This window comes from Ilyonectria robusta, assembly GCF_021365365.1.
Source record: "Ilyonectria robusta strain PMI_751 chromosome Unknown BGZ61scaffold_41, whole genome shotgun sequence".
Taxonomy (NCBI): domain Eukaryota; kingdom Fungi; phylum Ascomycota; class Sordariomycetes; order Hypocreales; family Nectriaceae; genus Ilyonectria; species Ilyonectria robusta.
Genome location: NW_025764475.1, coordinates 279,883 through 306,715, shown reverse-complemented (window position 1 = coordinate 306,715; position 26,833 = coordinate 279,883). Strand labels below are relative to the sequence as shown.

The 26,833-nt window shown below is 50.3% G+C and overlaps 11 protein-coding genes across 11 annotated transcripts; 8 read left to right on the top strand and 3 right to left on the bottom strand.

The window, feature by feature from the left end:
• Positions 1–147: 147 nt before the first annotated feature.
• BGZ61DRAFT_485946 (uncharacterized protein) lies at positions 148–1,957 on the top strand (the record flags this gene model as incomplete). Its single annotated transcript, XM_046249785.1, has 3 exons — positions 148–888; positions 1,236–1,638; positions 1,695–1,957. The coding sequence occupies 3 exons, from the start codon at positions 148–150 to the stop codon at positions 1,955–1,957; spliced, it is 1,407 nt and encodes a 468-aa protein (XP_046095720.1).
• A 746-nt stretch (positions 1,958–2,703) lies between these two features.
• BGZ61DRAFT_485945 (uncharacterized protein) lies at positions 2,704–3,878 on the top strand (the record flags this gene model as incomplete). Its single annotated transcript, XM_046249784.1, has 4 exons — positions 2,704–2,993; positions 3,047–3,259; positions 3,312–3,435; positions 3,486–3,878. The coding sequence occupies 4 exons, from the start codon at positions 2,704–2,706 to the stop codon at positions 3,876–3,878; spliced, it is 1,020 nt and encodes a 339-aa protein (XP_046095719.1).
• A 1,692-nt stretch (positions 3,879–5,570) lies between these two features.
• BGZ61DRAFT_465515 (S-adenosyl-L-methionine-dependent methyltransferase) lies at positions 5,571–7,381 on the top strand. The gene is made up of 6 exons (XM_046247591.1): positions 5,571–5,808; positions 5,899–6,004; positions 6,061–6,209; positions 6,264–6,320; positions 6,369–6,512; positions 6,568–7,381. The coding sequence occupies exons 1-6, from the start codon at positions 5,684–5,686 to the stop codon at positions 6,992–6,994; spliced, it is 1,008 nt and encodes a 335-aa protein (XP_046095718.1). The 5' UTR covers positions 5,571–5,683; the 3' UTR covers positions 6,995–7,381.
• Positions 7,382–9,394: 2,013 nt separating this feature from the next.
• BGZ61DRAFT_499823 (uncharacterized protein) lies at positions 9,395–10,929 on the top strand (the record flags this gene model as incomplete). The annotated part of the gene is made up of 2 exons (XM_046251447.1): positions 9,395–10,661; positions 10,877–10,929. The coding sequence occupies 2 exons, from the start codon at positions 9,395–9,397 to the stop codon at positions 10,927–10,929; spliced, it is 1,320 nt and encodes a 439-aa protein (XP_046095717.1).
• Positions 10,930–11,623: 694 nt separating this feature from the next.
• BGZ61DRAFT_303571 (uncharacterized protein) lies at positions 11,624–12,157 on the top strand (the record flags this gene model as incomplete). Its single annotated transcript, XM_046238712.1, has 1 exon — positions 11,624–12,157. A coding segment is annotated over one exon (534 nt), but the record flags the coding sequence as incomplete, so codon positions are not given.
• A 648-nt stretch (positions 12,158–12,805) lies between these two features.
• On the top strand, positions 12,806–13,057 carry BGZ61DRAFT_318200 (ankyrin repeat-containing domain protein; the record flags this gene model as incomplete). The annotated part of the gene is made up of 1 exon (XM_046238900.1): positions 12,806–13,057. A coding segment is annotated over one exon (252 nt), but the record flags the coding sequence as incomplete, so codon positions are not given.
• Positions 13,058–13,516: 459 nt separating this feature from the next.
• On the top strand, positions 13,517–13,735 carry BGZ61DRAFT_286916 (ankyrin repeat-containing domain protein; the record flags this gene model as incomplete). The annotated part of the gene is made up of 1 exon (XM_046238526.1): positions 13,517–13,735. A coding segment is annotated over one exon (219 nt), but the record flags the coding sequence as incomplete, so codon positions are not given.
• A 320-nt stretch (positions 13,736–14,055) lies between these two features.
• Positions 14,056–14,397, bottom strand: BGZ61DRAFT_465482 (uncharacterized protein). The gene has a single exon (XM_046247590.1). The coding sequence runs from the start codon at positions 14,347–14,349 to the stop codon at positions 14,068–14,070; it is 282 nt and encodes a 93-aa protein (XP_046095713.1). The 5' UTR covers positions 14,350–14,397; the 3' UTR covers positions 14,056–14,067.
• A 1,512-nt stretch (positions 14,398–15,909) lies between these two features.
• Positions 15,910–16,293, bottom strand: BGZ61DRAFT_485942 (uncharacterized protein; the record flags this gene model as incomplete). The annotated part of the gene is made up of 1 exon (XM_046249783.1): positions 15,910–16,293. The coding sequence occupies one exon, from the start codon at positions 16,291–16,293 to the stop codon at positions 15,910–15,912; it is 384 nt and encodes a 127-aa protein (XP_046095712.1).
• A 4,964-nt stretch (positions 16,294–21,257) lies between these two features.
• Positions 21,258–22,480, bottom strand: BGZ61DRAFT_433606 (uncharacterized protein). The gene has a single exon (XM_046243922.1). It carries the CDS (start codon positions 22,474–22,476, stop codon positions 21,301–21,303), a length of 1,176 nt encoding a protein of 391 aa, XP_046095711.1. The 5' UTR covers positions 22,477–22,480; the 3' UTR covers positions 21,258–21,300.
• A 2,238-nt stretch (positions 22,481–24,718) lies between these two features.
• BGZ61DRAFT_291026 (uncharacterized protein) lies at positions 24,719–25,108 on the top strand (the record flags this gene model as incomplete). The annotated part of the gene is made up of 1 exon (XM_046238575.1): positions 24,719–25,108. A coding segment is annotated over one exon (390 nt), but the record flags the coding sequence as incomplete, so codon positions are not given.
• Between the last annotated feature and the right edge of the window lie 1,725 nt (positions 25,109–26,833).

The following is a 26,833-nucleotide window of genomic DNA, read 5'->3' as shown; positions in this document are numbered from 1 at the left end:
GAGGTTCTATTATGGCCAGCTTATTGGCTATTGAATTTTGACTCCTCTGCTCGGCGCTTGAGATACGAATTACCACGCCCACATAAATCGTACGAAGCCCTGTCTGCATCGGCATTCTCTCTCCATCCACATTCTCACGTCGTCAACATGGCATCTGATGCGGAGGAGAAGACTTTTCTTACCTTGCAAGGGCTTGGGAGCTTCTTTCACGACCCGCGCAATAAAAAATTCAAGATTATCCCTGCCAGAGGTCTCGATGAATCTTCCGAAGATGAGGAGGAGAGAGCCACAACTTGCCCGATACTACCACCACCACTCCCGGATTTACGTCTCACAACGGATGATGAGCCCAAAAATCCACTGTTAGGTTTTCTCTTTGGCCGCTCAAAGATGTGTGATGTTCTACTGGATCAACGCGCCGTAAGGCCTATCAGTCGCAAACAATTTGCCATCCAGGTACAACCAGTCTCCCGAGACTTGATTCTGGTCAATTACAGCTCAAATGGTACCGCAGTCAGTTTTGACAACGGAGACTCGTTCATGATACTCAAGGCCGAGAAGGTGATAGCGCCAGGGGGTCGCTTCGTTATCGTGCTGGACGACTACGAACGGATCCATTTTCATTGTCCGAACCATGCAAATCTCACCAAACACTGGATCCAATATTGCCATCGCCTATCATCGCGATTTCCGAATCTCGATTCCTTGTCTCTAGACGCTGCGCCAGCCTCGAGCTGTGTTTCATCCACGAGCCCCGACTACAGGGCCCTCAAAGGCATTGGGTGTGGGCGGAGTGGATTAGTCTATTGTGTGGAATACAATCAGGAGCTGTACGCCATGAAGCCATACAAGAATGCCTATAATCCCAAATTCTGGTCGTTAACTCATGTAGGGTCCCACTGGCTTTGCTGGAATTTTGTTAATCTATTTTCTCAGGAGCACATTGTCAAAATGCATCACATCATTGAGTGGGACGACCGCCCAGCACTGATTATGAACTACTACAAGCTGGGGAGTCTTGAAAGTTAAAAAATCTCTCTCACTACCAAAGAAGCAAGCATGGCTACGCAACAAATGCTGAAGGCGTTGGTTTTTATCCACGACAAAGGCATTGGACATGGCGACCTGAAACCTGCCAATGTCATGGTGCAATCTCGAGGCCCAATCCACGTCAGAGTCAACGATTTCAATAACGCCTTTCAATATTCCTGACCGGATAATTTGTTTGTATATAGCTTTATGCTGCCCCTGAGATCTTTGAAGATGAATGGGGCATGAGAATAGATGTTTTCCCAATGGGCCTCATAGCAATGAAGCTCTTCTATTACCTACCACAGTACCCGAATCAGGAGTCTACTCCACTTCAACGTGTTCAACAATGGCTATCGACGCTCAAGTTGCACCTTGATCAGCCAAAAGTCTCTAGACTGAAAACGATCAAGTTTCTCTCCAGTGTGCTACAGCCAGACGCAAACGAAAGGCCAACCGCAATAGAGTGCCTTCAACATCCAGTTTGGGGGTTAAGTCAATACGAATATGAGCTAGAGGCAGATAAACTGATCTCCTGGAGACCTTGTCCTGATGAGTCAGATATTGTGGAGGATAACGACCCAACACTTGTGGACACCACGCTGTTTAGTAAGTAGAACATCTGACACGTAACTCAACTCGTCAGCCATGAACTCACAACGAAGGTACAGTACCTCGCGATCCTGGCAAGGCTCTGACTCCAGAAGTCACAATTATGAGACCGCAGCGTGCACATAAGACAGGAAGTGGGGTTTCCGGTGCAGGAGGTGCCAGGCATAGGACCGAAACTGGCAATTCTTATCAGGTAGCTCAGGCAAGGATCACAAAACCACGGGATAGGGTGCGAAGACACAGGAGTCTCTGGGACAAATTAACCCATGTAGTCGGCTATTTGGGATTAGATATGGAGAGCTCCTATGTGGATTGATAAATCCGCTAACGATCACAAGGCCCAATTCAAATCGCATGGCAGTTGTCTCAGAGCATGCTGTGGGGACGGTGGGACTCAGAAGAATGTCCGATAGTGTACAAGAAGGATACTGGGAGCCCAGGTGCAGATATCATTTAATAATTACACCGTTTCGCAATTCTTACAGTACCTATTGAGCCTGTTTAAATTGTGTTTAAGCTGACTGAGTCGTTTATTGGCCACTCTTACGCCTGTATTGAGGTTGTTTATATCTTTAGAAACTTTAGATCAACGATGCTCAGTCGTGAGCAGTATCAAGAACTAACTGAGCCTGGCAATTCTGTATAACTAGGAGATGAAGTAGAAGTTTTTGGCACCTCTTTAGAGTCTGTGGATTGCCAGTGGCCAAAAACAGAACTGTTCTAGCTCTTCAGCACTTATGAGGTCTTGGCACAGCCCATGGCGTAGTCATATGCAGATGTAAATGCCTGGAAGCCCAATCTCCTAGCTGAGACGTGATACTTAAGACGGGGTTGGGCTTGAAGTCATGCACGGGCTCGATTACAGGGATAGTCCAGAACAATTTGGAGAAGGGGGGAGACCCCACTGCTATCTTAACAAACCCTTCCAGGGTGTTCCCATGCATATAAATACCTCTTCTGCTTCCGCTATTGCACATTATACTCTTCGATAGCGTGGAAATCGTTTATCAAACGCATCGGAAACTCAGAAGTCGAGGAAAGATTCAATATCTGCGTTCCTCAATGTCAACGACCAAGAAAGTCAAATCTAAGTATGACGCTTTGGGCGATGCACCCGGGATCCCAAAGATCTTGGAGACACTCGGCTACGATAAAGATATTGACAAGGCAAAGTTGGTCGAGAGCATATGGCCGTTTCTAGATACCATACTCGACCTCACAAGATGGTCTAACCTGAGTGACATAGCAGGTCGGAATAAAAAAGCAGAGGAGTTTTTAGATTCCGAGGGTGCCTCCTTCTGGCCGACTACACATTCATCTAGAAACCTTAAGTACCCAAAGGACCGCGAGACGTAAGTTGAACGATGCGTATTCTGGTTAATGTCAAGACTAACCTTAGGGCTAGGATCAAACAGTTCATTGTTGTACTATTCTATCGAATGCTCAACGGGGAGTCATTATGTTATCCAATGACTCGCCAAAACTCAATAGCACAATGCTCCATGCGCTCCACCCAGCTAGTTGAAGAAAACAATCAGGGACACAGCAGTCATGCAACTGAGGAGCAGGATCTTCGCAACCGCTTCTCGTTGGGAAATTCTCACGATGTGGCCACTGGGTCAGTATATACCCCGTATCATTATCCAGTTCGACCACTAATGGCTTGGTAGAGACGGTGCCTCACGTGCATCCCAAGCGTCCTTGGCGTTTTCAGGTCAGGGTGGCAATGACTCTGTTCCGGACTCGGGGCAGACATCAATAAATGGCGGAGACACGCGAGAATCGCATTCTTCTGTCAGTTTGATGTGATCTTATCCCTATCGATTGGAAGCTAATTCATACAGTACCAGGCCCGAAGGTCTCGGAAACGCCCTCCCTCAGATCAAGACGCAGAAAGCCATTTGACAAAAAGAACGCAGTTGCGCAGTCAACAACGCGATGAGTCGCATCACCTCGAGCTAGTGAACTTAGATGCTTCAGCGCCGACCTCCCGCCAACCGATTCATTATCCTTCCCCCGTCCCCCTGTCGTATTCCACAGGAACCACAGGGCTCATGCCAGTCACAGATGCGCAAAGAGATGTATTACTTCTCCGTGAGACGCCTCCGGCCGCGCAGTACCAAAATCTCACCTGTGGTGTTGGAGACCAACTCACTCTGTCAACAGCCACCAACAGCTTCCCATCTACACAGAACAGAGGTGAATACCATTTTCTTACTTCTAATAAAGGCCAATAGTTAACTAAGGACTAGATGAGCCTGAGTGTGTCTTTCACTTTAGTATTAACGAGTCACCAAATGAGAATTGGCTTTGGGAATCCAATGGACAATTCTGGACTACGCCACTTCAGGAAATTGTTTCGCTTCTCCACTCTCCCAGTCAGAGGCTGAGATTTACGCTCAAGAAGCACTCAAACAAAAATTCAGCTGCAAAAGAACATCACGCTGAAGTTGGCATCAATAAAGGGGAGGAGTTTAGGAAGATACAAATGTTTTTTCGGTTGCAGGTAAATAACTATATTTGGATGGACCAGAATTCTTCTTGGATTCTAGAGTTTGAGATTATTCTTACTCCTTTATAGTATCTCTCTCGCGACTGTTGGTTCACCCATGATACTTCCGTCGAGGAAGGGTATACCGGTAGAATGGAAATTTTCTTTTTTTTCTTCTTTTTTTTCCCTCCCAGCTCCTGTGCCCGCAGCCGCTCCTCAGCGTCTTAAATAGCCCATCCGCACGTCTAATCCTGCAGGTCCCCAACAATCTGGTACGTAGGATTCGCAGAGCGCCCGTCGCCGCCCTCATGTCCAGCCCGTATGCCCTAGCGGCCTTGGTTCCACGGTGGAGCTCAACCTAACGGTAATAAATATTGCCTACGGCACGGGTAAGCAGATCGAAGCCTTGTAGACCGGAATACGACGCTCTATTATGAAGCGCCGAGCTAGGATATGAAATGCACCACTCGCCATGGATGGAATGAGATGAAATCATACAAAAAAAGACATTTTAGACAATGACGCTGCATGCAAGATTTAGGCTGCTGGTGTTGGCTGACTATTCCATCTTGGGGTCTCTACAAAAAGTGCAAATGACTAAAATCGATTATAGCCATAGGATATATTTACTCTCCCTCTTATTAGTCACAGCGTGATCCCTATTATAGTAACAGAGATCCATCACCATAAGTCCAAAAAGTGATTCCTGCTGATAGTAACAGACAAGCTATCTCCACTCTGGGTCCAAAAATTGATCCCTGCTATTAGTAACAGACAGCTATCTCCACTATAAATCCAAAAGTGATCCCTGTTGTTAGTAACAGACAGCCATCTCCACTACAAGTCAAAGGTAATCTGTGTTGTTATCAACAGACAGCTATGTCCACTTTGAGCAAAAATTGATCCCCGCCCTGCTGTGAGTAATAGACAAGCTATCTCCACTATGAAAATCCCTGTTGTGACTAACAGCCAGCTATCTCCACTATGAAAATCCCTGTTGTGACTAACAGCCAGCCATCTCCACTATAAATCCAAAAGTGATCCCTGTTATTAGTAACAGACAGCTATCTCCACTGCAAGTCAAAGGTAATCTGTGTTGTTAGTAACAGACAGCTATGTCCACTATAAGTCCAAAAATTGGTCCCTGCAGTTGGTGTCACGACCCAGGCTAAAGCATATGTCAGACACGTGACCGCGTAATTGAGGTTGATTCCCTACTCGGGCCGCACTTCACTGAGGCTAGGGCTGGTGAGCGGGGTAGATTTGACTTCTGTTGGATTGAGACCTCGTGTGGCGGCATAACCTGCCTGATCCGGAACGCCGGATCTGGTAATAAGCCGGATACGGCATAGTAACAACGCCGGATCCGGATCCTTTGACACCCGGATCTAGATTCCTTTGAGTATAAAACAAGGCCCCTATAACCCTCAATCAATGTAAGAACGACCTTCGGAAGATATATCATTTGATCAATTACTTCTGCTATATGCATATAGCAAATTGCGTATCCAACAACTTCCAGTGTTGTGTTGTGTCACGTGACTATAACGCATGCGGACTAGCTGTCTTCCACTCCCTGGGTTGGGATTGCCCTTGAACATCACGCTGGTTAGAATCAATTGCGAGGCAAATCAGCAAGGGTTGCCCGCTTCCACCATGTCAGACAGCCAAAATAGGTACACTCGGCTTTTTCTCTTCCAGTGCGAGTTCTTCGTCTCATTCCCCATAACGCAGGCCACTCCTACTTCACTAACATCCTCCCATAGTGCTCTTTTTACAGACCGTCAACCAACGCGCAAACTGTGCGATATGTCATACTGTTACGGCCGCTGGTATGGGAAGAAGGACAAATATAGGTTGCCCATTGACGAAGTACGAACGAGTATGCCCGTCTACGCTGTGACAGAGCTAACCTCGTCCACGCAAAGGAGGAGACCGATCGGCTAGATATATTCCACAAGTTCTTCCGAGTAGCGCGTCATGGAAGGCTTTTCTCAGCTTCTTTGGATATGACAGAACCGTTGCAGGTCCTCGATCTCGGCACAGGCACGGGAATATGGGCCACACAGCTGGCTGAGTGCGTCCGCTCTAGAAATGGTCGCCCTGGCCTTAATCTAACGAACTGCCATAGTGAATATCCTCATATAAGTGTACAGGGCCTCGACCTCCATATGATACAGTCCCGGATGTAAGTGCAGCGAATAGATATCATTCTTCGCTGACTCATACCGTGGAGGATTCCATCCAATATGAAACCTCCAAAGCTATTTGACCTTGAGGATTCTTGGGACACAATTGGCCTTGGCTGGGACTTCATACATGCCCGAACACTCTTTGGCAGTATTGAATCTTGGCCGGATATGTACCAAAAGATGATCACGTTAGTTCAACCCTCTACGGAGCCCGTCCGCTAGCCTCAACTAACCCACGGTCAGGCACCTCAAGCCTGGGGGCTACATCGAGCATATCGAAATTGATTGGGACCCTCAATGTGACGACAGCTCTCTTCCACCAAACAGTTCTCTAAGTCAATGGGCTAAAAAACTTCTCGATGCAATGGATCGGTATGGCCGCCCAATGAAAGTGGATTCTAAAGAAACACAACGCCAGCTTGGAGTAGCTGGCTTCACAAACATTAGTGAAACAGTCATCAAAGCGTATTGCAATGACTGGCCTGAAGATTCTCATGACAAAGAAGTGGGTAATTGGTTCAATTTTGGATTCTCTATTGGTCTCGCGGCTCTGTCATACGCAGCTATGGTCGAGACGCTAAGGATGTCCAAGGAAGAAGTGGAGAGTCTTTGCAATGAAGTCAAGAGTGAGATATGTACGCGAAGTTATCACGCATATTGTACAATGTAAGTCTTCATATACGCAGCTTTCGGGGTCATCGCTGACGGCCGATGGAGATATATTTGGACAGCAAGAAAACCGGAAACAGCTTCTAACAACTCTTCAGCTTGTTCAAGCTGACCCGTTCATTACTGTAACTCTATCACCACATTATAGCCGAGCTTCCTGATACCCCAACATCCATTTTTGACCTTTGACAAACTGGACATTTGACTGAAACTGGACATTTGACTAAAACTGGACGATTGGCTAAAACTGGACATTCGACTAAAAACGGATCTCGTCTCATTTCTTTCAAAGAAGAGTAAATGGTGCCCTCTGGAGGCAGCTTCAGTAGTTTCTCTTCACACTCGGCCGATAGAGCAGATACATCTCGTTTATCTGACTTGAACTCTGTAAGTCTGCATTTCTGTACAGTCATGTTCACTATCGCCTTCCTCTCCGGATCTCTCTTCCCCTTCTGTCAGGCACGACGCATGGACCAGCGGTACTTACGGGTACCTAGGAATACATAATTCTATTGGAGGGGTCAGAAGTGGCTGACTCTACTGGGTAATTTTGCCTGTGGAGTAATCAATGATCCGAAAATGGCTTTGAGAATAAGTCTTCTAAGGTAATACAAAGTACATAGCAGCGCCACAGCTTACATAATAGATCAAGACAGTGCCGTCCACACTGCAAGGTACATGGCACCTAGATTTCAGGGACGCTGGGAGAATTAGTACCTGTATCTCGTGACTGTCCACGTGATATAGCGGAGTTCATCGCCGCTGCCTTGCATCCTAGCTTGCATTGCGTCGCATCAAAATCTCAAAATCATGCACTACATAAGAGACGTAAACTGTAGGCGGTCTGCCCAGAAGAGCCTTGAGGAACGAAGTCACGGACGAGGAGCACCAGCGCATCTCGGGGTAGCTTCGTTGCCGCCTGGTCCAGGACTCTGATGACCCCCAAGATGTTGTAGATGACTAGCAAAACTGTTAGCTCGATGGCCCAGCGTGACAGAGGGCAAGATGAGCGAATACCGACTCTGCTGCCTTCCCATTCTGCCTCCGCTTCGAGAATCGTCAGCGATCTCCATCTGTTAAGAACAGGCCCTGTACTTCAAGCAGCCAGACTTTGTGGCCTCTGGCCAACTGGACGTCATACATGTGGACGAGGACGACGAGCCAGCAGGCGGCAATTATTGGTGCGGCGAGTGTGAGGCAGAAGCAAGGTTGGGCCATCACACCAAATTTCATTGGACATAGGGTCATTCAGCTCTGTGTTGCTCACGACCGAAACGGAGACCGTAATTACTTCGTGTACCTCCGCGCAGCAAACGGGATGCAGCCTTAACGTGATGGCCACCGGGGCTCGCCAGCGTGTTGCACGTCAACCCCCCAGAGCTCGTAACCGCACTGTACGACACAGCTCCTGCCCCCGGTCTAGAGGTATCAGGGATGGGCCTAGTTCTATCCATGCTACCCGCCCTTCTTGTCTGCGTCGCCGCTGTCATGTACCTGTGGCTCCCCCACGGGCCTTACTAACAGGAGATGTGGTTCTTATAACCTACCAGCGGGCCGAACGTCATGCAAGGGTAAGTGCTCGGTTGCCATTTGTCATGCCAGCATGATAAGCCGACAACTCTAACCCAGGGCTCGCTTGTCCCACACCGCGCAGTAAACAGCTTCGCAGCAAGTACAAGCATAGACCCTGCTTGTTTGTTAGGGCCACCGGGCGGAGCCCGGCACTTCGGCCCGTCCCTCAGCCGAAGGCGAAGTCTGCCTCCTCCTGCAGGCGACACCTGCCATTGAGTGCTTTGCCGCCGCTCATGCAACCCACAACTGAATTGTCCGGCGACATACCACCCGTAAAAATGCCGAAGCCACGTCGCTTAACGCGATCCATTCACTATCATGGACCAAACAAACTGTCTTCTGCTGATTCTCAGGTAAGCCGTGGCTTGCGCTCGGTCGCCAATACCCCCCCCTTCTTTATTTCCCTCCCCGTCAGCGCCAATATTCGAAGGCCGTTGTTTGCTTTTCCCCTGTATCTCACCTGAAAACTAAGCCTCGCGTCACACGCCAATGCAAGAAGCGCCTCACAATCACGTTTCCCTTTTCTTTGGTTGGTAGCAGACTGTTGCTGCATTGACGGCTGGTATCAAAGGACCCGGCGATCCTTCCCCGATCGGCTTCTTGCAGCATTAGGTGCCGCTGATTGGCGACGCCTTGTCAATATGGACCGGGTGGCTTATGATGCCCAAGCCTCGCCTGACGTGTCAATGCGTCTTCGGGCACGAAGCATAGGAGCTCCATTTCTCGACCAAGCTTGGAGTCGCAAAAGTCCTGTCCTGTACCAGTCTCAAGTCCACACATTCGGCACCTGAACGGTAGCAACCTGAGCTTCTAACGTGCAGTTTCGAACATGTTCCTTGCTGCTTGCTTCTGCGGCCTTCTCGGCCTCCCGGCTGTCCGCGCGGACGGCTGGGATGACTTCTCGAATAATCTCGCAACCGATCTGGCACCGTTTCTATCCCTCTTCGGCGAGCAGATCACGAAGCAATACCTCAGCGAAAGCATTACTCCGCTTGATTATTTCATATTCGCAATGGCACCCATGGGCATCCTGACGGCAGTCGTCTCTGCGATTCGCGTGTGCGGGAGCCCGTCGCTGCGCGCCTTCGTCGGCAGAGCGCAAGAAGGGGGAGGGAATGCGGAGGCCGAGTTGTGTTCCTCAACGAGCCGCGATGTGTGCGAACTCTACAACAACGGTGGCATTGCGCGTGTCTTCGGTCGCCCAAAGATCCTAGAAGTCGTTTACGACCAAGATCTGTCACCAGGTGATTTCGAGAAAGAAGGGAAGGCGGGAATATACACGTTTCAAGAGTATCTCGAAGAAAAAGGCAAGGACAAGTGGTATCGACGCAAGGACAAGTGGTATCGGTGCCATTGGAAAGACAATGAGGACGTGGAGCGGGACCCAAGCCAGGAACCCCCTCACCCGGCATTTGCTCCGAATCTCTCTCTCAACATTGGGATCCAGAAACAAGACCCAGCCGTTTTCTGGACAGTCGCTATTGGCGGCTTCATTCTGCAGGCTGGTGTTTTGGTTTTTGCCGTCATTGTGACGTACTATCTACAATGGGAGAAGAACGGCAGTCGTCCAGAATCGTATGCCTGCCCACTGGTTATCATTGGAACTCTTCTTGTTTGCGGCGGGATCTTTCATTGCGCATTTCTTGTGGGCCAGAGTACCGACGAAGAAATTTGGCGTAAGAAAGAGAGCCACGGATCGTCATCGTCCATATATTGGGTGCAGCCTGGAGGACAAGTTCTTGGGGATCAAACATTTGACCCATTCTCCTACGGTGATTGCGATGCACCTCTGCAAGAATACATCACCTCATGGAAGAAGCAATCAAAAAATTCGGAACTCGCCGTTTGGGCAGCTGTTGGTACCACTATCTCTGGCTTTGTGCTGCAGTTCATCGGCCTACGGGCCATACATTCAGCAATCTCCGTGGCCCAGCTTGGTGCGATAATGGTGATGAGTGCGGCACGGGCAGCACTCCGTATGCAGCGGTTGAAGCCGGATGCTAACTCCTTTGCCAAGAACCCGGACGAGGTTGTCGGGCACGAGCTTGACTGGCTTACCCTGCGCATTGGCCGAAAAGATATCCAACAAGACCTAGGTCTTTCACCTGGTCCATCCCCTGTTTCATCATCTGCTTCATCACATCATGATTCTCCACGTTACCTTTGGAGATTCTGTGGTGTCCCCGATCCGACGAACAGAATCAGACCAGAGGCTCCATCCTCTTCCGATGGCCTAAATGCTGCAGTCAAATTATTAGCCTATCGGACTCGTCTCGCACAACTTACAGAGTCACTTGCCACTCAATCGAAGTCCGCGATCCCTGCGAGGAATTTCGAGATCGAAATGGTCGAGGTCCGACTTGAGGCTCAGCAACTCGCTGTGGCCATGGAGTCTGCTGTCAACACGATATTCTCGACAAGCACCAAGATCAAAGACGAGTGGGAGAGTGCTGAGTCCATGCAATGGGGTATTATCTGCGACATCTCTGAGGAACGACCAATACATTTTGGACAAGACAAAGCGCCTGCAGAGCCTCGAAAACAGCACATCCTGTACTTGCAACTTAGTCGTGATACAAATCGTTCAATCCCTTGGAGGCTCCAAAACAGACGGGAGCTGGAAGGGCTTTTGGGGCTGTGGATTTGGTCACTGAAGTCTGATCCTGCAGTTGAGAAACCAGACGCACAAAGTGGCCTCACAAGTTCTCGCGCAGCTGAAGTTCCCGCACAACGTATTGTTGCAACCAACCAAAATATCGCAGACCTGAGGGTATGGCTTGGGGGCAAGACTTCCGGTCAGAAGAAAGACGCACTTTGTCTTGGATTCACGGATCTCAGCAAACCAGGCAGCGTCTGGAAACTTAACGGATCTAACTATGAGCCTCTCCGAAATCGCCTACCTAAGAACTTTCAATCTGATTCACTAATTCGGTTCTTTGGTTGGCACGCAGCAGAGTTGCCTCATGCCCCCGACCCATTCGAGGTTTGGTCAGCTCCTACAAGCAGCTCTCTTCTATCCCTTTGCGTCCAGGAAGTGTTCGGGTCATTTATCAAGAGCATTCTTGACGTTGTAGATGACTTTGGCAGCATAGACATTCAACAAGAAACGCAGCATTTTCGCCTGGAAAACAACTTGGTGTCTGAGCTGGCAAACTTGTTCACCGAAAGCCAGTTAGGCCCGAGAGAGGATGCCTTGTTGTGTGTCTTGCCTCCGATTATATCTCGACTGACGCTGTCCTCCGCAGGAAGTGCCTTAGCAGCAGCTAGGAAAAGTGCGAATCAGCATCGAAGGCGTGATGAGTGGATGCAGGCAGAGACAGTGCTGAGATGGGCATGGAGAATTTGCACCGAACCTCAGCCTTCTCGGGCAAGTGCAGACCGGCCGATCCTCGCGCATAAACATACCGAACGAGCAGCAATTGCATTAGGCGAGATATACCGGTGGGCGTTACAAGGTAACGATACAACAAAAAAGTTCGGCCTCGACGGTATTAAATGGCTCTCAGGCCAGAAATCCGGCCGCAGTCAACCACTCACCGTAGCTGTTGACAAGATCATAGATCGTTACAATGGCATTGCAGGGAAGGTTGACACACACGGAAAAGACGTCAGTGGTGGCGGACTTCTCTCGGCGATTGGAGACGGCTTAACTGCAACCTTACTCTACCTCACTCGGTCGACTTCAATGGCAAACGAAAAAAACGAAGAAAAAGGAAAAGCCCTTTGCTCGGCGGCGAAGCACGGTTGGTCCGAGGTGGTGCTTGCGTTGCTCGAATTAGGTACAGAACCGGACTTCAAAGACACAAATAAAGATTCAAGAACAGCACTGTCCCACGCCGCGCAAAGCGGGAGCATCGACACTGTGAAGGAATTAATGGATTGGGGGGCCTTCCCAAACTCGGCAGACGCCAAACACCGGACACCTCTGTCATATGCATCAGAAATCGGACGCAGCTCTGTAGTTGAGATATTACTAAGAGATCGACGTGTCGACCCGGACGCCAAGGACGACGACGGACAGACGCCGCTGTGGCAGGCGGCCAAGAAGGGGCACGAGGCGGTCGTCAAGCTGCTGCTCGACACCGGCAAGGTCGACCCGGACGCCAAGGACGGCGACGGACAGACGCCGCTGTCGCAGGCGGCCGTGAACGGGCACGAGGCGGTCGTGAAGCTGCTGCTCGACACCGGCAAAGTCGACCCGGACGCCAAGGACCGCGTCGGACGGACGCCGCTGTTGCAGGCGGCCGAGAAGGGGCACGAGGCGGTCGTGAAGCTGCTGCTCGACACCGGCAAGGTCGACCCGGACGCCAAGGACGGCGTCGGACGGACGCCGCTGTTGCAGGCGGCCGAGAAGGGGCACGAGGCGGTCGTGAAGCTGCTGCTCGACACCGGCAAGGTCGACCCGGACGCCAAGGACGGCGTCGGACGGACGCCGCTGTTGCAGGCGGCCGAGAAGGGGCACGAGGCGGTCGTGAAGCTGCTGCTCGACACCGGCAAGGTCGACCCGGACGCCATGGACTTCGACCCGGACGCCAAGGGCCGCGACGGACAGACGCCGCTCGGATGGACGCCGCTGTGGCGGGCGGCCGTGAACGGGCACGAGGCGGTCGTGAAGCTGCTGCTCGACACCAGCAAGGTCGACCCGGACGCCAAGGACCGCGTCGGACAGACGCCGCTGTCGCGGGCGGTCGTGAAGCTGCTGCTCGACACCGGCAAAGTCGACCCGGACGCCAAGGACCGCGTCGGACGGACGCCGCTGTTGCAGGCGGCCGAGAACGGGCACGAGGCGGTCGTGAAGCTGCTGCTCGACACCGGCAAGGTCGACCCGGACGCCAAGGGCGGCGTTTTCGGACAAACGCCGCTGTGGCAGGCGGCCGAGAACGGGCACGAGGCGGTCGTGAAGCTGCTGCTCGACACCGGCAAGGTCGACCCGGACGCCAAGGGCGGCGTCGGACGGACGCCGCTGTCGCGGGCGGCCGTGAACGGGCACGAGGCGGTCGTGAAGCTGCTGCTCGACACCGGCAAAGTCGACCCGGACGCCAAGGACCGCGTCGGACGGACGCCGCTGTTGCAGGCGGCCGAGAAGGGGCACGAGGCGGTCGTGAAGCTGCTGCTCGACACCGGCAAGGTCGACCCGGACGCCAAGGACGGCGACGGACAGACGCCGCTGTCGCGGGCGGCCGAGAAGGGGCACGAGGCGGTTGTCAAGCTGCTGCAAAGGCGTCCTTAACCACCTCCCCGCCCACCACCTGCCACCCGCCACCCGCCACCCGCCATTCGCCATTTTTTATATACTCCTTATGGGTGGCAAATGGAGGGCCATAGAAGGTGACAAATTTTCTTATTATGTTGTAGAAGCAAAGGAATACTAAGCGGCAGCTGGGTCTTAAGTTTTACATCATGAATTTGCTGAGTCATTTAGGATAAATAAGCATCATAGCCTTAATCCACGAAATATCTCACTGAAGAAAATGGAGAACATCTGGTTTGCTTACAGTAGTTCTATATCCCGACTGAACTCTTTATCCCACTCCCCCTCAAGAACGGACTCAGACCTACATCCCCCAAATTATTAGTCGAGTCTGCCCTGATTTGCGTCAGCTGCAGTGCTCGTTTGCCATCACTTGCATCCATTCGCCCTTCTAAAAAGTACCGATCCTCGAAACAACCAGCGCAGTAGACGTGCTTGCATAACGTATGCATCGGGTTCTCGGCTTCCATCCAAATGGTACAGTCGCTGAGACCTCGGGAACGGGCCAGAGAAAGCGGCCGTGGCAACAGCATGACGTCTCCCGCAGGGGGCCGCCGTTTGCAGCCGCGTTTGCGTGTACCGATTACAAGGTGCAGGCGAGGACGCTAGATTAGACCGGGTGGTTCTGGAGCTGCGGGGGACGAGAACGACCAATGTCAGCGGCCAGGCGGTTCCGAGTACATGTGTCCCATACAGCCTATCCCTGAGAGTGGCATAAGCCTCCACTTAAGTACCAAACAGGGGGGTCCAGCCAACCAGAGGGCAACAAATCAAAGGTACATTGATTCCTACCTATTTTAGCTGGTGCCAGAAGTCCCAACAATTGCCTAGTCTACAAAGCTACAATACACTCTTGACAACGGTATCGTGACTGAGGCGCCCGACGGCTGTTACCGCTGACAGAAGACAACGGCGCCCTCACTTTGCGCCCGCGAGTCTCGCCAATTCGGCACCCCTGACAGGCAAGGCATTCCGATTTTCCTTTGCGGGCGAGATTGTGCTGCGAGACAGGCGTAAATTCGTCTCCAGTTCGAAACCTCTTTCTAGACTGCGTCTCTGACGCATAGGTCTCAATAAGGCTATAGACAACCTACTGCCGCCATTCTTCCTGACTGTCCTTTGGCTTCCATTGCGGCTGCCCTCTTTGCTGCAAAAGGAAGCTGTTAACTAGGGCTATTTCTAGCAGAAAGTCCCAAGCTAGAGCCTTCCAACCACCCCTACAAGCATGGCGGTCAGGGCTCCAATAGGCCCGCATTTGGTCGCCGCGGTCTACTGCGTTCATTTCGTTATTGTAGGTAGCAGCGATGGATGGGATAGAAATCTCTTTGACTTGGTCATCGCCAAAAAAACGCTGTATCAGCCGTGCTTGGATTTGGTCTGTTGTCGGCCTCTTCCGTATGCAGTCACTTCTTTCATCACCTGTAAACACAGTTAACAGGAATAGCACGAGAGCATTATCTTTCCATGCGATCTGATTGACTTAGCCGAAGACAAATTAGTAGGCAAAAACAACATAACTATGTCTTCCTGACTGACCTGGTCATCAGCCGTAGGGACAGCCTTTAGGACGTTAAATCCGAGGTTGCCGGCAGCCGTGTTATCCGTAGCCTTTAGCTTGATGAGAGATATGTGTAAGCCACAGTTACGGCGGGCTGTGCCTGTGCGTAGCGTACGGTTCGTGTCAAGCAGCGGCCAAGTTTGGCGATGTCTTCGTCTTTAATTTCCTCCTCGTTTCTTAACTTACTGAGAATAATGTCCTGGATGAGGATACGCGAAGTGGCTGGTAGATTTGGAGCCATCCTGGTTGATGTAACTGTAGAGAGCAACATGGTCGAGCGAAACAAAGCGTGTGACTCGCTCATTGTTGCCTTGATCTCCAGGCTTTGTTCTGGGTATCAGTAAAAACTTTATTTCGTAGGTCGCACAAGTAGCTTTAGAGGTTCACTGTATTCAGAACTTATTATTTATACTATGTGGGTCTAGTGACACTCTTTGAGAGTGTAAGTGAAAGAGGAAGGCAATAATGAACATGACTGTATCAGTCTGGTGCTCAGTTCTACTCCGTAAAGTCTTTTGCGGTGCTGCATCGAATGCTAACCTGCTGCAAGCATTGATCCCGTCTCGTGACCCGCTAATTCCTGTTCAAGCCGCGGGTCCATAGGGATATATTCGTCTCTACCAGACGAAAAGTCCTTGGTGCGTTTAGATGGCGAAGCATCAGGGCTGCTGCTGAAAGGGTTTCGCCTTTTTCCCAGTTCGGCCTTTGCTTTCTGTGGAGAGGGCTCCTTCCTCATCGCAGTAGTACTGTCAAACGTAGCCTTCGATGTGAAGCCGAACTCATCCGAAAGCACGACTAGGGTATCTTGTCCAAGCTGAAGCTCCTCCTCTAGCAGCGCAGGTTTTAGCACACCGACAATGCTGCCCCTCCCATATATCCACTTCTTGGATGTGAAGCCACCCTCGGGCGAGCTCTTCATCCAGTCAATGCGGCTTTTTCATGGTTGCTGATCGTGAGGCATGTACGCCAGTATGTGAATGTTAATTGGCCACAACCTTGCTCCTTTCCAACTAGATAAGATATTCTGAGTGGTTAAAGCCTTCTGCTTAGCCTCAAAATAGCAACTAAGAAGTCTCTCTTCTTTGTTGGGCTAATATCAGTAAGGGGATTGGGTAGTGTCAATGTGGCTCGATATACAGCTTTAAGCGGCCCAAAGACTGATATATTAAGAGGCTGAAGAATGTGGCTTGTATGAGGAGGTCGCAGGTGAGAGTATTTATCCCACTTACCTCCTATATGAGATCAGCGACCTGGCTGTCCTCGACTTCGCAGGAGCTAGCTAAGACTCGCAGGGATCCTATCTTAGCCCCCCAGGGTTCTTTTTATACAAAGATATGGCGGTTGTTTCCAAAAGTTTTAGATCAGAAATTTTAAACTCAGCTATAATTGTGGTAACCTTGCACAACTATCACTCGTCTAAGTGTTTTCCGTCATTGCCAGCATATTCTCCTTTCTTTTCTTTTCTTTTTACTTGAGCTCAGGCCAATTTTATTTAGAAATAGACAAGCCGCAATACACCTCCATCCAACTCTTAGGATACCCGGAGCGCCTTCAACCTCGGCGTATCACTAAATACACCTTACGGCTACCATCGTGGAGACAACGGTCACAACTACAATAACGAACAAACCGAAGTTTACATACTCACATATGTCACCTGACGGCTGGTCAATAGTTAATATTACGAATGATTGCCTTAGAGTACCTGGGAGCAAGACAACCATAGCCCTCCCAGGCATGACCTTCTCCATTAAATAAGCCGATTCTCCTGCATTCCCATTATCCCGCGGAAAACATCGAGTTATGTTGAAAAGCCATTTATGCGTTTAAGGGTGGCTCCCGGCAGCCATGCCTCGTCTGCAAAGTATAAAGACCTTCCCTCCCCGGCTTCCTAACCATTACCTGTGCAGCTTACTCCTTCCACAATGACTTCGCCCATTCTTGCTGATGCCCGTCCACCACAGAGAACGAAGCAAAGTCGGCGTGACGAACGACCTATCTCCAGTGGCATACCCTTCGAGCATTCCCCAATCGATCAAGTCGCGCTCGACGACGCAGATAATAAAGGTCAGTCCCACTGACTCTTCAGAGTTCGACCTAATAGAGGTGAGATAGATGAACCTCCAACGAACCCGAATAGCCCCACACGCTATGAAGCTCTTAAATTGGCACGCTACTCGAAAAAGCGACAGGGAATACGAAAGAAGAGGAAGGGGAAGGGGGGGGAAGGGAAGAAGAGGAGTGACCCCTCTCTGGTTCCTGATTCAAAGTTCATACAAATTTTCGAAGAGTTAAGACTTCGAGAGGAGAATCATGATAGGAAGGAAGCATATGACGCATTATAATATCTGGGTGTCAAGAGATCGGCAATCAAACCTCTGAAGAAGTCTAACGGCATCTTTCAAATACGTTATTAAACCTTCCCATTCCTTAATCCAAATGCAAATTGTGGGTTAGAAGTTGAGGTTGACGAACCCATGAAATCGGTCCTTGATTTTATATCCACTCATCTACCGCAAACGCATTTCGGATATGATATGTCATAGCCCATACGGGTCATCGGGAAACAACGATGTGTGGACTCGGAGCCAGTGGACACGAATCTCGATGTTGCCTACATAGATTCCTTTTGGGCTTCATGAGAAGGAAGGATGGTGAATGCGGCTCAAATGGAGCATCCCGTCATACATTGAGCTGGTTGTCATTTCCCGCCACACTCAAGGACTTAGCGCAAAGAAATAGAGATGTGAAGGAGTAGTGAGTACCACTTAATGTCGTCCTTCAGTAGGGTGTATTAGATTTGATGTCGAGGACTATGGAGGTAAGAGCACCAGCCATTGCACAATTGCATTGCAAGCTCGTTTTGTCCAACTTCTCAGCCTTCCCGCATCCCGACATGCCCGGTTATCCCCTTTACTCACGGTGAATTGGAAATTGGATCCCGTTGTGGTGGCGGCGACTCGCCCCAAAGCTTCAATGTGTACGGCAAAGAAGCAAGGTCCTGACACATGAAGACGGTGCAAATTCCCTGCCCTGGTTAGATACAAGAAGAGCCACGGTGCCACGGACATACCATCAGACGATAGAGTAGGTAAGAAAACAGCGAGGTAAAAGTACAACGGCGGCGGATGCTAATGCTGGTATTATCCTCCCATAGCGTTGGAGTTTTCGGTCTTCAAACAATGATCGAAAGGCCAGGGACAAAAAATGCCAGCAACCAAGAGACATGAGAGCTGGATACCTAGCAGCACCAGTAATTAAAATCACTAGGCTGCATACCGAAAGGCATAGAGCAAGATAACATGGAATATGACCAGAAGATTGAGGCTTGCAAACAGGTCTCGCAAGAAGCAGCATCTAAAACTCTTAGAGCCGTGGTGGCAATCACGATTGGGGCCGTACCTCGCTCAAAATTGTGTTTCCTGGATAGATACAGAGGCACAAAGGGTGCAGAGCCTCCTTAAATCTGAATATCCATGTCAAAATAGGGCACAAGATCATCCCAACGAGTGAGAGGATAGACACCCCGGCCAGAAGATACCACACCCGGTTCAGCAACTTCTCGCCCGGAACGAAACGATAAGACTTAAGACGAAGAATCCTTAGCCATACGGTAAAAGCGCTGGCGAACCCGAGCCAGAGAGTAGTCAATATCAGGCTCGTGTCGTGGATAGATTGGTCGGAATTTCTCATGGTGTTGAAGATGTGCGTGAGTTCGTTAAACCAAATGATAGGGGATAGGTGGTGGCGCAAGCTTCCACTTATACCACCAGACCCATGGTCACCCGTCTTGTGCGAATAACAGGGACTGATAGACAAGGGACCCCTATCCCATAACGAGGTGGTGCGTCCTCTTGCCACTAGCCTCAAACGAAGTAAGGCCTCTCATGCGCCCCTATTTCGGGACGATGGCGCGGGTAGTCAACCGTATTTAAAGGGCGAGCAATCCTATGTCCCCTCCCATAAAGCTTTCCTTTAGCCAGCTCAACTAAACCACCGTCATTTGAACATCAGCCGACGATGGAGGGCCTTTTTTGGGTTTGTTGTCAGGTACATCCATCCCCCAAACTCACGAAAGAATACCGCTTACGTTAATAGTGCCGGCACAGAACCAGGAGTGGGATTCAAATTTGTTTGAACCTGGAATGTCTCGACTACCGCTGTCCTTGTTGCAAGTCGGTTACTCAAGACGGACGACCTGTTCATTTTGGCACCCTATCAGCTGGGTGCTCTAGCCAGATCGCAATGGAACAGATCGCAAGGGAGCAGCTTGTCAGACACATACTATGGAACTCGAATCAAGATAGCATTGTCTTTGCCTCGGAATGGCGCATGAAGATTAGAGCAAGGAGTTGAATACAGGTCGCATATGTTTGTGTCTCATTGTGACTGGAACAATGGCGATAGGATTTTCCGGCATCGACGCCTCACAGCATCTTGTCATTTTTTCGTCCCCGGGTAGGCTGGGTCGACGTGCCATACCCATGATAGCAAGCTTAACACGTGGGCGGTCGCTGAATCTGACTTGCAGTAAGGAGCCCTCTACGTGCTCGTCAATTGCGCACATGACATTCTTCAGCATCACGATAACATCCCCTCTACAAACACACGATGCTTATCAATTAATAGTTCACGACTACATATCCGCCGAATATTCTTCTATCTATTTGGCACTACATCCATAGTAGGATCTGTCATCATTCTAATCATCCTATAAGAACATGATCGACTCCGCGAATCAGCCAGCGCAATTGTCGAGTCGCCATGCATTGGTGGCGATAAGATCGCTGGTGATATGTCATAGAGATTTTAATAGCGTGTGTGTTTAGCCGGATAAAGCCACTAACTCTAAAACATCTGATGGATTGGGATACTTCCTCCGACTAGTGGTGATTCTTTGATCAAGTCATTAGCGCACGACGCTTGTTGCGGGCGCTGAAAATGCCATCGCAGCGTTATGCTAGATCACAGCACATGCACCAACTTGAATAACCTACCCTATACCGCTTACGCGACTCTTGGTCAAACCCAAAATAACAACTCTCCCCTGTAAAAATTTTTCCTTGGCAACCGCTGTTAGTGCAGTGTTAGCGGGGAGGGGTTTTTACAGGCCACTGCGACTGACAGCGGCCTCTAGTCCCATCAGGGCACTAACAGGCAAGCAGATGAGGGGTTAGGAGAGTTGGCCTCAATTGCGCTGCAGCGCCCGCACACTCTGGCGGCCCTCGCGGAAGCCACGACGATCCGGCAGCTCCTGCAGCAGCCTCTGACGACCCGGCAGCTCTTGCAGCAGCCTCGACAACCCGGCCGCCTCCCCAGCGGCTTCGAACGACCCGGCAGCCTCACGGCAGCCTTTGACAATATCGAGTTAGCAAGATGAGAGGGGCACTAGTTGCTATTGCACATATCTGTTTCCCAAGCTTTGTCATGATCTCATAAAAGCCCATAGGACAGTACAATCAATTTATTAACGCCCGGCGGCTGAGCCGAAAGGGCACTGACGACTAAAATACATATACGTTACCCAAATTGTGTCCTTGTCTCCTTAAGCTCTCTCTCTGTCTCTGTGGATTTCCAATGTGAAAAGAGTTTCCGCACGGACCATCTCTATAGCATGTTGTGGCCGACACCGTGCGTAGCGACAAGCAGTGTGTACACTTGGGGTGAGGGGCATAATAGAAACCTGAATTGGCTCTGGCGACTTGCCATGTAGCAATGCACAACCGTGCCGTGCCCAAATCTGGCCTCTGGCCCTTCAGGCCACGGCGGGCTTACATTACAAGCGATGTTGGCGCCATATTATAGCAAAATGGCACGTCAACTGTAATGAAGTAGCCGACGGCTGTTGTAAAACTTGGCATTATATCCAAGGATCGAGACAGTAAAAACTAAGCTTTGGCATTTATGACAGTCTCTAAAGAACAATCTAACCTAGAACCAAGACAAGCCCTTCTCCAAGGCTCTCAATAGTCTTTCTGGGAAGCGGGTCCTTGTTGTCGAAGTTGTATTGCTTCCTCTCCGCACTGCTCCAGGTGGAAATGTCCAATCCATCACCTCCAATCTTCCTCCTATGTGTCCCTCGGAATGCGTAGCCAGGTGCCACACAAGTTCGTTTGTACTCTGCAAAGGACCTCGCCCAACCCCACGGGTCCTTTCCGTTTCCCTTTGGCATCGTGGGGTCGATGTTCTCAGAGGCATTCTCAGTGTCGGGAATGGCGATGTTTAGTCGGTGCGCGATCGCCCGAAGGTAGAGATCAAAGTTGCCAGCCCAGAATTTGAACAGCTTGGACTTTAAATGGCGGTTCCCCTGGATTAGGGATGTATCCCGGAACATGGCGGCCATGGCAATGTACATTGCGATCATCCAGCCAGCGTTGTTGCTGTGCGAGTTGCCACTGAGCATCCCATCGCTCTCTAGAGCCGCCAGCGCTGCGAGCACCATTCTGGCAATCTGAGACGCGGTCTCGCTTATCATCTGGCCTTCGTCAGCTATAAACATGAGGCTACCGTCGCCCGCCCTCACGAAAATAGCCATGGCCTCGACGACTGACCAAGCCTCTTGCCACTTCTTGTTCTTGAATGCCTCGTCAAAGTCCAGTAGCAGGTTCTGCACCACTTCGAGCGCCCCATAGGCCGCGTGGTCGTTAAACGTATACATGGCAAAAAAGTCGGGCGTGCGCAAGTTCATCATATTTGCTGCGCAATGGTTACGCGCAAGTCCCGCCTTGGAAATTGTGTATGAATGGGATGGGAGCTCGGAGAATTGCTTATTGCATGGGCACGTCCTGCCCTTGTCGCACCATACCTTGTTTTCAGCATCCGCATTATCGTCATCCTCTTCTTCGTCCACGTCTCGGACAGGGTTACAAATGCACACAAATGCATATACCTCCTCGAGGTTCCTAGTCGCTTTCATGTATTCGATGTCCAAATTCTTGGAGCCTGAGACCTTGGCCCAGCGCGTACTCCTATTTTTGAGGGCAGCCTCAAACTGCTTGTTGTTGTCGTTGCGTGGTTCATCGCCAGACTTAGCCTTCTTCGCGTTGTTTGGCCTGCCAACATGGGGGTAGGCGGGTTCGAGGGCTTTGCGTTTCGGAGGCATTCTGTAGATCTAATCAAGCGATGCTGAGGTGAAATTTTCAAGTTGACAGGACAGGAAACGCGTCTGTAGCATAACTATAGCTTTAAACGCGGGTCGACTCCATGTGGCGTGGGGAACTTTTGAAATAACAGCCATTTGTACAATCACATGCAAAACCACTTTCCTTTTTAACTAAATGTTGGATCCGGTACGGGTAAGTCAATTAGGGCAATAATGATCAAGACGATAGTGGAGCCTAAAGATGATGATATTGATGTCTGTTCTTGTAGGATCTAACCTGCTTCCAGGGCCCTGTTTCCGGTGAGGGGTTTTTTGGTCAATCTCACACCCCCCTCATGACTAAGACAAGATATTGATGTATCAGGGATTCGGTCTTATCCGGGCCCCTAGTCCGGCACCGAGGGTCAGTCCAACACTAAACATGAAAAGAAGAATCGGGCTGTCACGATGTGTATTTGGGTAGCTGGGCGTGTATATGGCGTGTGACTGCTATAGCTATATCCTTGTAGCTGGTTTCAGTATAAGGATGTACAGGGACTCAGAGCGGGGATCATATGCAACTCAGAATATACACACACCCAATCAGACGCCTCACACAATCAGGGCTCGTGACACGGGCGCATGGACCACGTGACACAGTATCAATATAACTGACATGGACTATAGACACACGGAATGACTTAGTAGGAGCAGAAATAAGCCAAAACTGGTCCAAAAAGGTAAGCAGGTCCGGCCCACGTGCGCTTTAGAAATGTACTGTAATCTGTATACAGTGCACGTCCACTATACCTATGTACGTCATTTTATTACGTTCGGTCCACAGTGTCAGGCCGAAACTGAGTACAAAATTGACTCATGTTGGATGAACCGGCTGCGCCATTTTGGGCAAAAGTTTAGGGTACCCCACTTATTATTATAGCTAGGATTTATCCAGTATATAATCCAACAACTGACATTATCAATCACCCGATTACCTCACATGTACCAGATTTTAGCTTTTGCCTGCAATACCAGGGGGTATCTCGTGCCATGTACAGCAGGCGCCGCTTCAGCCGCCGTAGATAGGACTCTGAACACTTGGAGAATAGTCTTCAAGTTAGCTTGTCAATACAGTACCGTTTCGTGTGTATTGCTTGACTAGCTACATGTAGCTAAGGGCAGCGAAGGCTTGTGTCCAAAAGGGGTTCACCGATGTCGCTTGTTGCTTTACATTACAGGCGTAAATCGGGACGCCGCTTGAACGCGGGTACTTTCGTGTGTTCTGCCTCAAGAGCGAATGATGTGACAATCCAGACTCTCGGGTCTTGGACAATTGTTATTAGAGGAGGTGACTGGCTTTGTTCATTACCTAGCAGCACCGTCTCCACATTGTTCTGTCACCAGCGGGGCCCCGGTTCCCGAGCTTGCACATCAATGAAAAGTGGTGCAAAGAGCTCATGGCAAAATCTTTCGAGCCAACAATCACAGCGAACCGCCCCTGTTGGCCCAGTAAACCCGCTAACCCCACTACTTCGACGAGCCAAGCGCCGACGCCTGGGGACACTCGGCAAGACTTTTGCGGCTACGCACAATTGGCCCATGATGCCCAAAATTCTACTTAGGGCGAAATCATTACGGAGGACTCCGTTATTTATGTCAACACCGTGAGTATCCTATGCCCGTCGCTACAAAAGATATTAGATATCATATTGACAAGAGTGCAAAAGAGAGCGCTGGCCACTACCCTGGACTCTGTAAGGGAACGTCGTCAGATTGGTACTGACCAGGCCTCTCGAAAGATGAAGTCCATCAGTTTCAAAGACGTCTTTCGGAATGGGCACGCACCCACCAAGCACATGATAGTCCGATTTCCTGAGGAGGACGGTCCGTGGTACATACTTCGATGCGAAAAACATAACCTTAACTTCAAAAAGCATCCCATCAAGGGCGCTGCGACACATCTAGGCAGCAAAAAGCACAGTCGAATGTCGCGCGCGCCCGCAGTGGCGATCGGACATCTCGGTATTGAGGTGTTCGACTACGACGAGACTCTGGCTGAGAGAAACAATTTGGTCGCTTTAGAGGCGTTTGAGAAGGGATACAAGCATGCAGTTGCGAATCCAGAGGACGGCCAGCGGGAAAGTGATTGCATCCCAGACTCATTGCATACCACCCCGGCGCGGCAGACCCCAGGAATCCGGAGCCGAACTTGCAAAGACCTACGGTCTGGCGGCAGCACCAACAAGCTACGGACTTGGAAGCCATCACCGAACCAATTCCTGGCGAAACATACCTCGCGTACTGGGAAAAGGCGAAGGACTGGTATCCTGCGCTTCTTCTCCCTCTTGGAAAATGCGACAACGTCGGCGTACCAGATACAATTGAGAGCCTGGAACTCACAGACGATGGGCCAGCGTGCTATATGTATCATCAAGGCACAGAAACCTTGATGTGGCAAAAAGATTACGAATATAATGGACCTCTAGTCAACAAGCGTGAGTTCCCCGTTATGTACTTTAACGACTCGAATTTTCCAGACAGGGGCGCTATCGGATGGGTGAGTGCTGAAGACCTTCAGCCGTTCGCTGTTGAAGCCTTCAGCTCCTCCCTTACACCACGGTACAAGTTGGTGCGAGCCTTTCTTCGAGAGCGTGAGGAACTAGCGTCTGTGAAGGCTAGCAACGATTTTGATGGTCCATCAAACGGTATGTCCTTGGCGAAATTCACCACTGTCCTTGGGTGTCTGCTGACAGACCGATGTCACGATGTCAGGATATAAAGACAACACGAGCCAGAACTCGCAGATAGGACAAGCACAAGCCATGATGATGAACAGCCAGACTATGAACCAGACGAACCCACAAGTCATCGCTCAAATGGCGGCCCAGCAACGAGCTACCGCACAGCAGCAACAGCAACAGCAAATGGCCGCGATGCAGAATGGCGTTGCTAATGGCAACATGAGTGGTCAAGCCATGTCACCTCATCAGCAGCAGATGATGCAGATGATGCAACGACAGATGCTGCTACAACAGCAACAGCAACAGCAGCAACAACAACAAGGCGGCATGATGAACCAGCAGCAACAACTCGCGCAACAGTATGCTCAGCAGCTTCATAACATGCAAGGGAGTCAAATGCCCCAGATGACGCCCCAGATGCAAGCTCAACTACAACAGCAAATGGCAGCGCGAATGAATCAAATGGGCGGCCAGATGGGCAACCCTATGCAACGCCAAGTCAGCGGCCAGATGTTGAATGGTAATAACATGAACCTTCAGGCTCTGGCCGCAATGCAGCAGCAGCAGCAGCAGCAGCAGCAGCAGCAGCAGCAGCAGCAGCAGCAGCAGCAACAGCAACAACAACAGCCCCAGCAGCAACAGCAACCTCAGCAGCAACCGCAGCAGGGTGTCAACCCTGTGCAAGTCCAGATCCATAACCAGGCACGTGTCTTGTATCACAAGATGTTACAAGCCCTTGCCGCTAAGCACGGAGGGCTTGAACGGATTCCGCAAGAAATTATGGAAAAGGTTAAACAAACTTCGCTCATACAGGCCACACCTCTTCCAGCAGAACTTGGCTTAGCAGCAGCAGATGTTTTAACAGCAAATGCAACAACAACAGATGCAGGTGCAAATGCAGCAGCAAATGCAACAGCAACAAGGGATGAATGGATGATGAGCCACCAGGGGATGTGAGCTCGGAGTGGATGGAATGATAGACAACTGGCAGGGATGGGGGCTTGGAGTTTAGGAGACGACAGCTTTTCGTGATTTTACGTTTGTTTCAAGTTTGGGCATGGTTGCTTTATACCCGCGGAATTCTTTCGAGTCAGGACAGGGATATCTTACGGATGCGTTTTCTTGGGGGTGGGTTTTGGTCATTAATGTCGAAGTGAAGCGTCAACGGTCATGCATGGTGTTGAGGACTCAGACTGGGAATCAAGTGTATCATATGAACAAGCCGTATCAGGAATCGCCATGGTCCAATTGCAAAAAAAAAAAAAAAAAAAAAAGAGGCGCGGAATGCAACCCGAGACAGTGCCATCCCGGCTCTGAAGTTTCCCAGAATGCGATCGACGACCCTTAACATAGCTCGATTGAGCCAGTGTACTGGCGCAGGTCAGGATAGGTATGGCAGGCATGGCAGGCATAGCCAGACTAAATGCATACCTCTTTCGGATCACGGCAGTACCATCACAGAATGTGTATGTGGACAAGCGACAGAGACGGTTGAGTACTTTCTCTTTCGATGCAGAAAATAGACGGCACACCGAGCCGAAATGTTGCAGTGCACAGAGACACAAAGAGGAAATATCTCGTTCTTCCTGGGAGGAAAGTCACCGTCAGACGACGCAAAATGGACGCCAAATATGGAA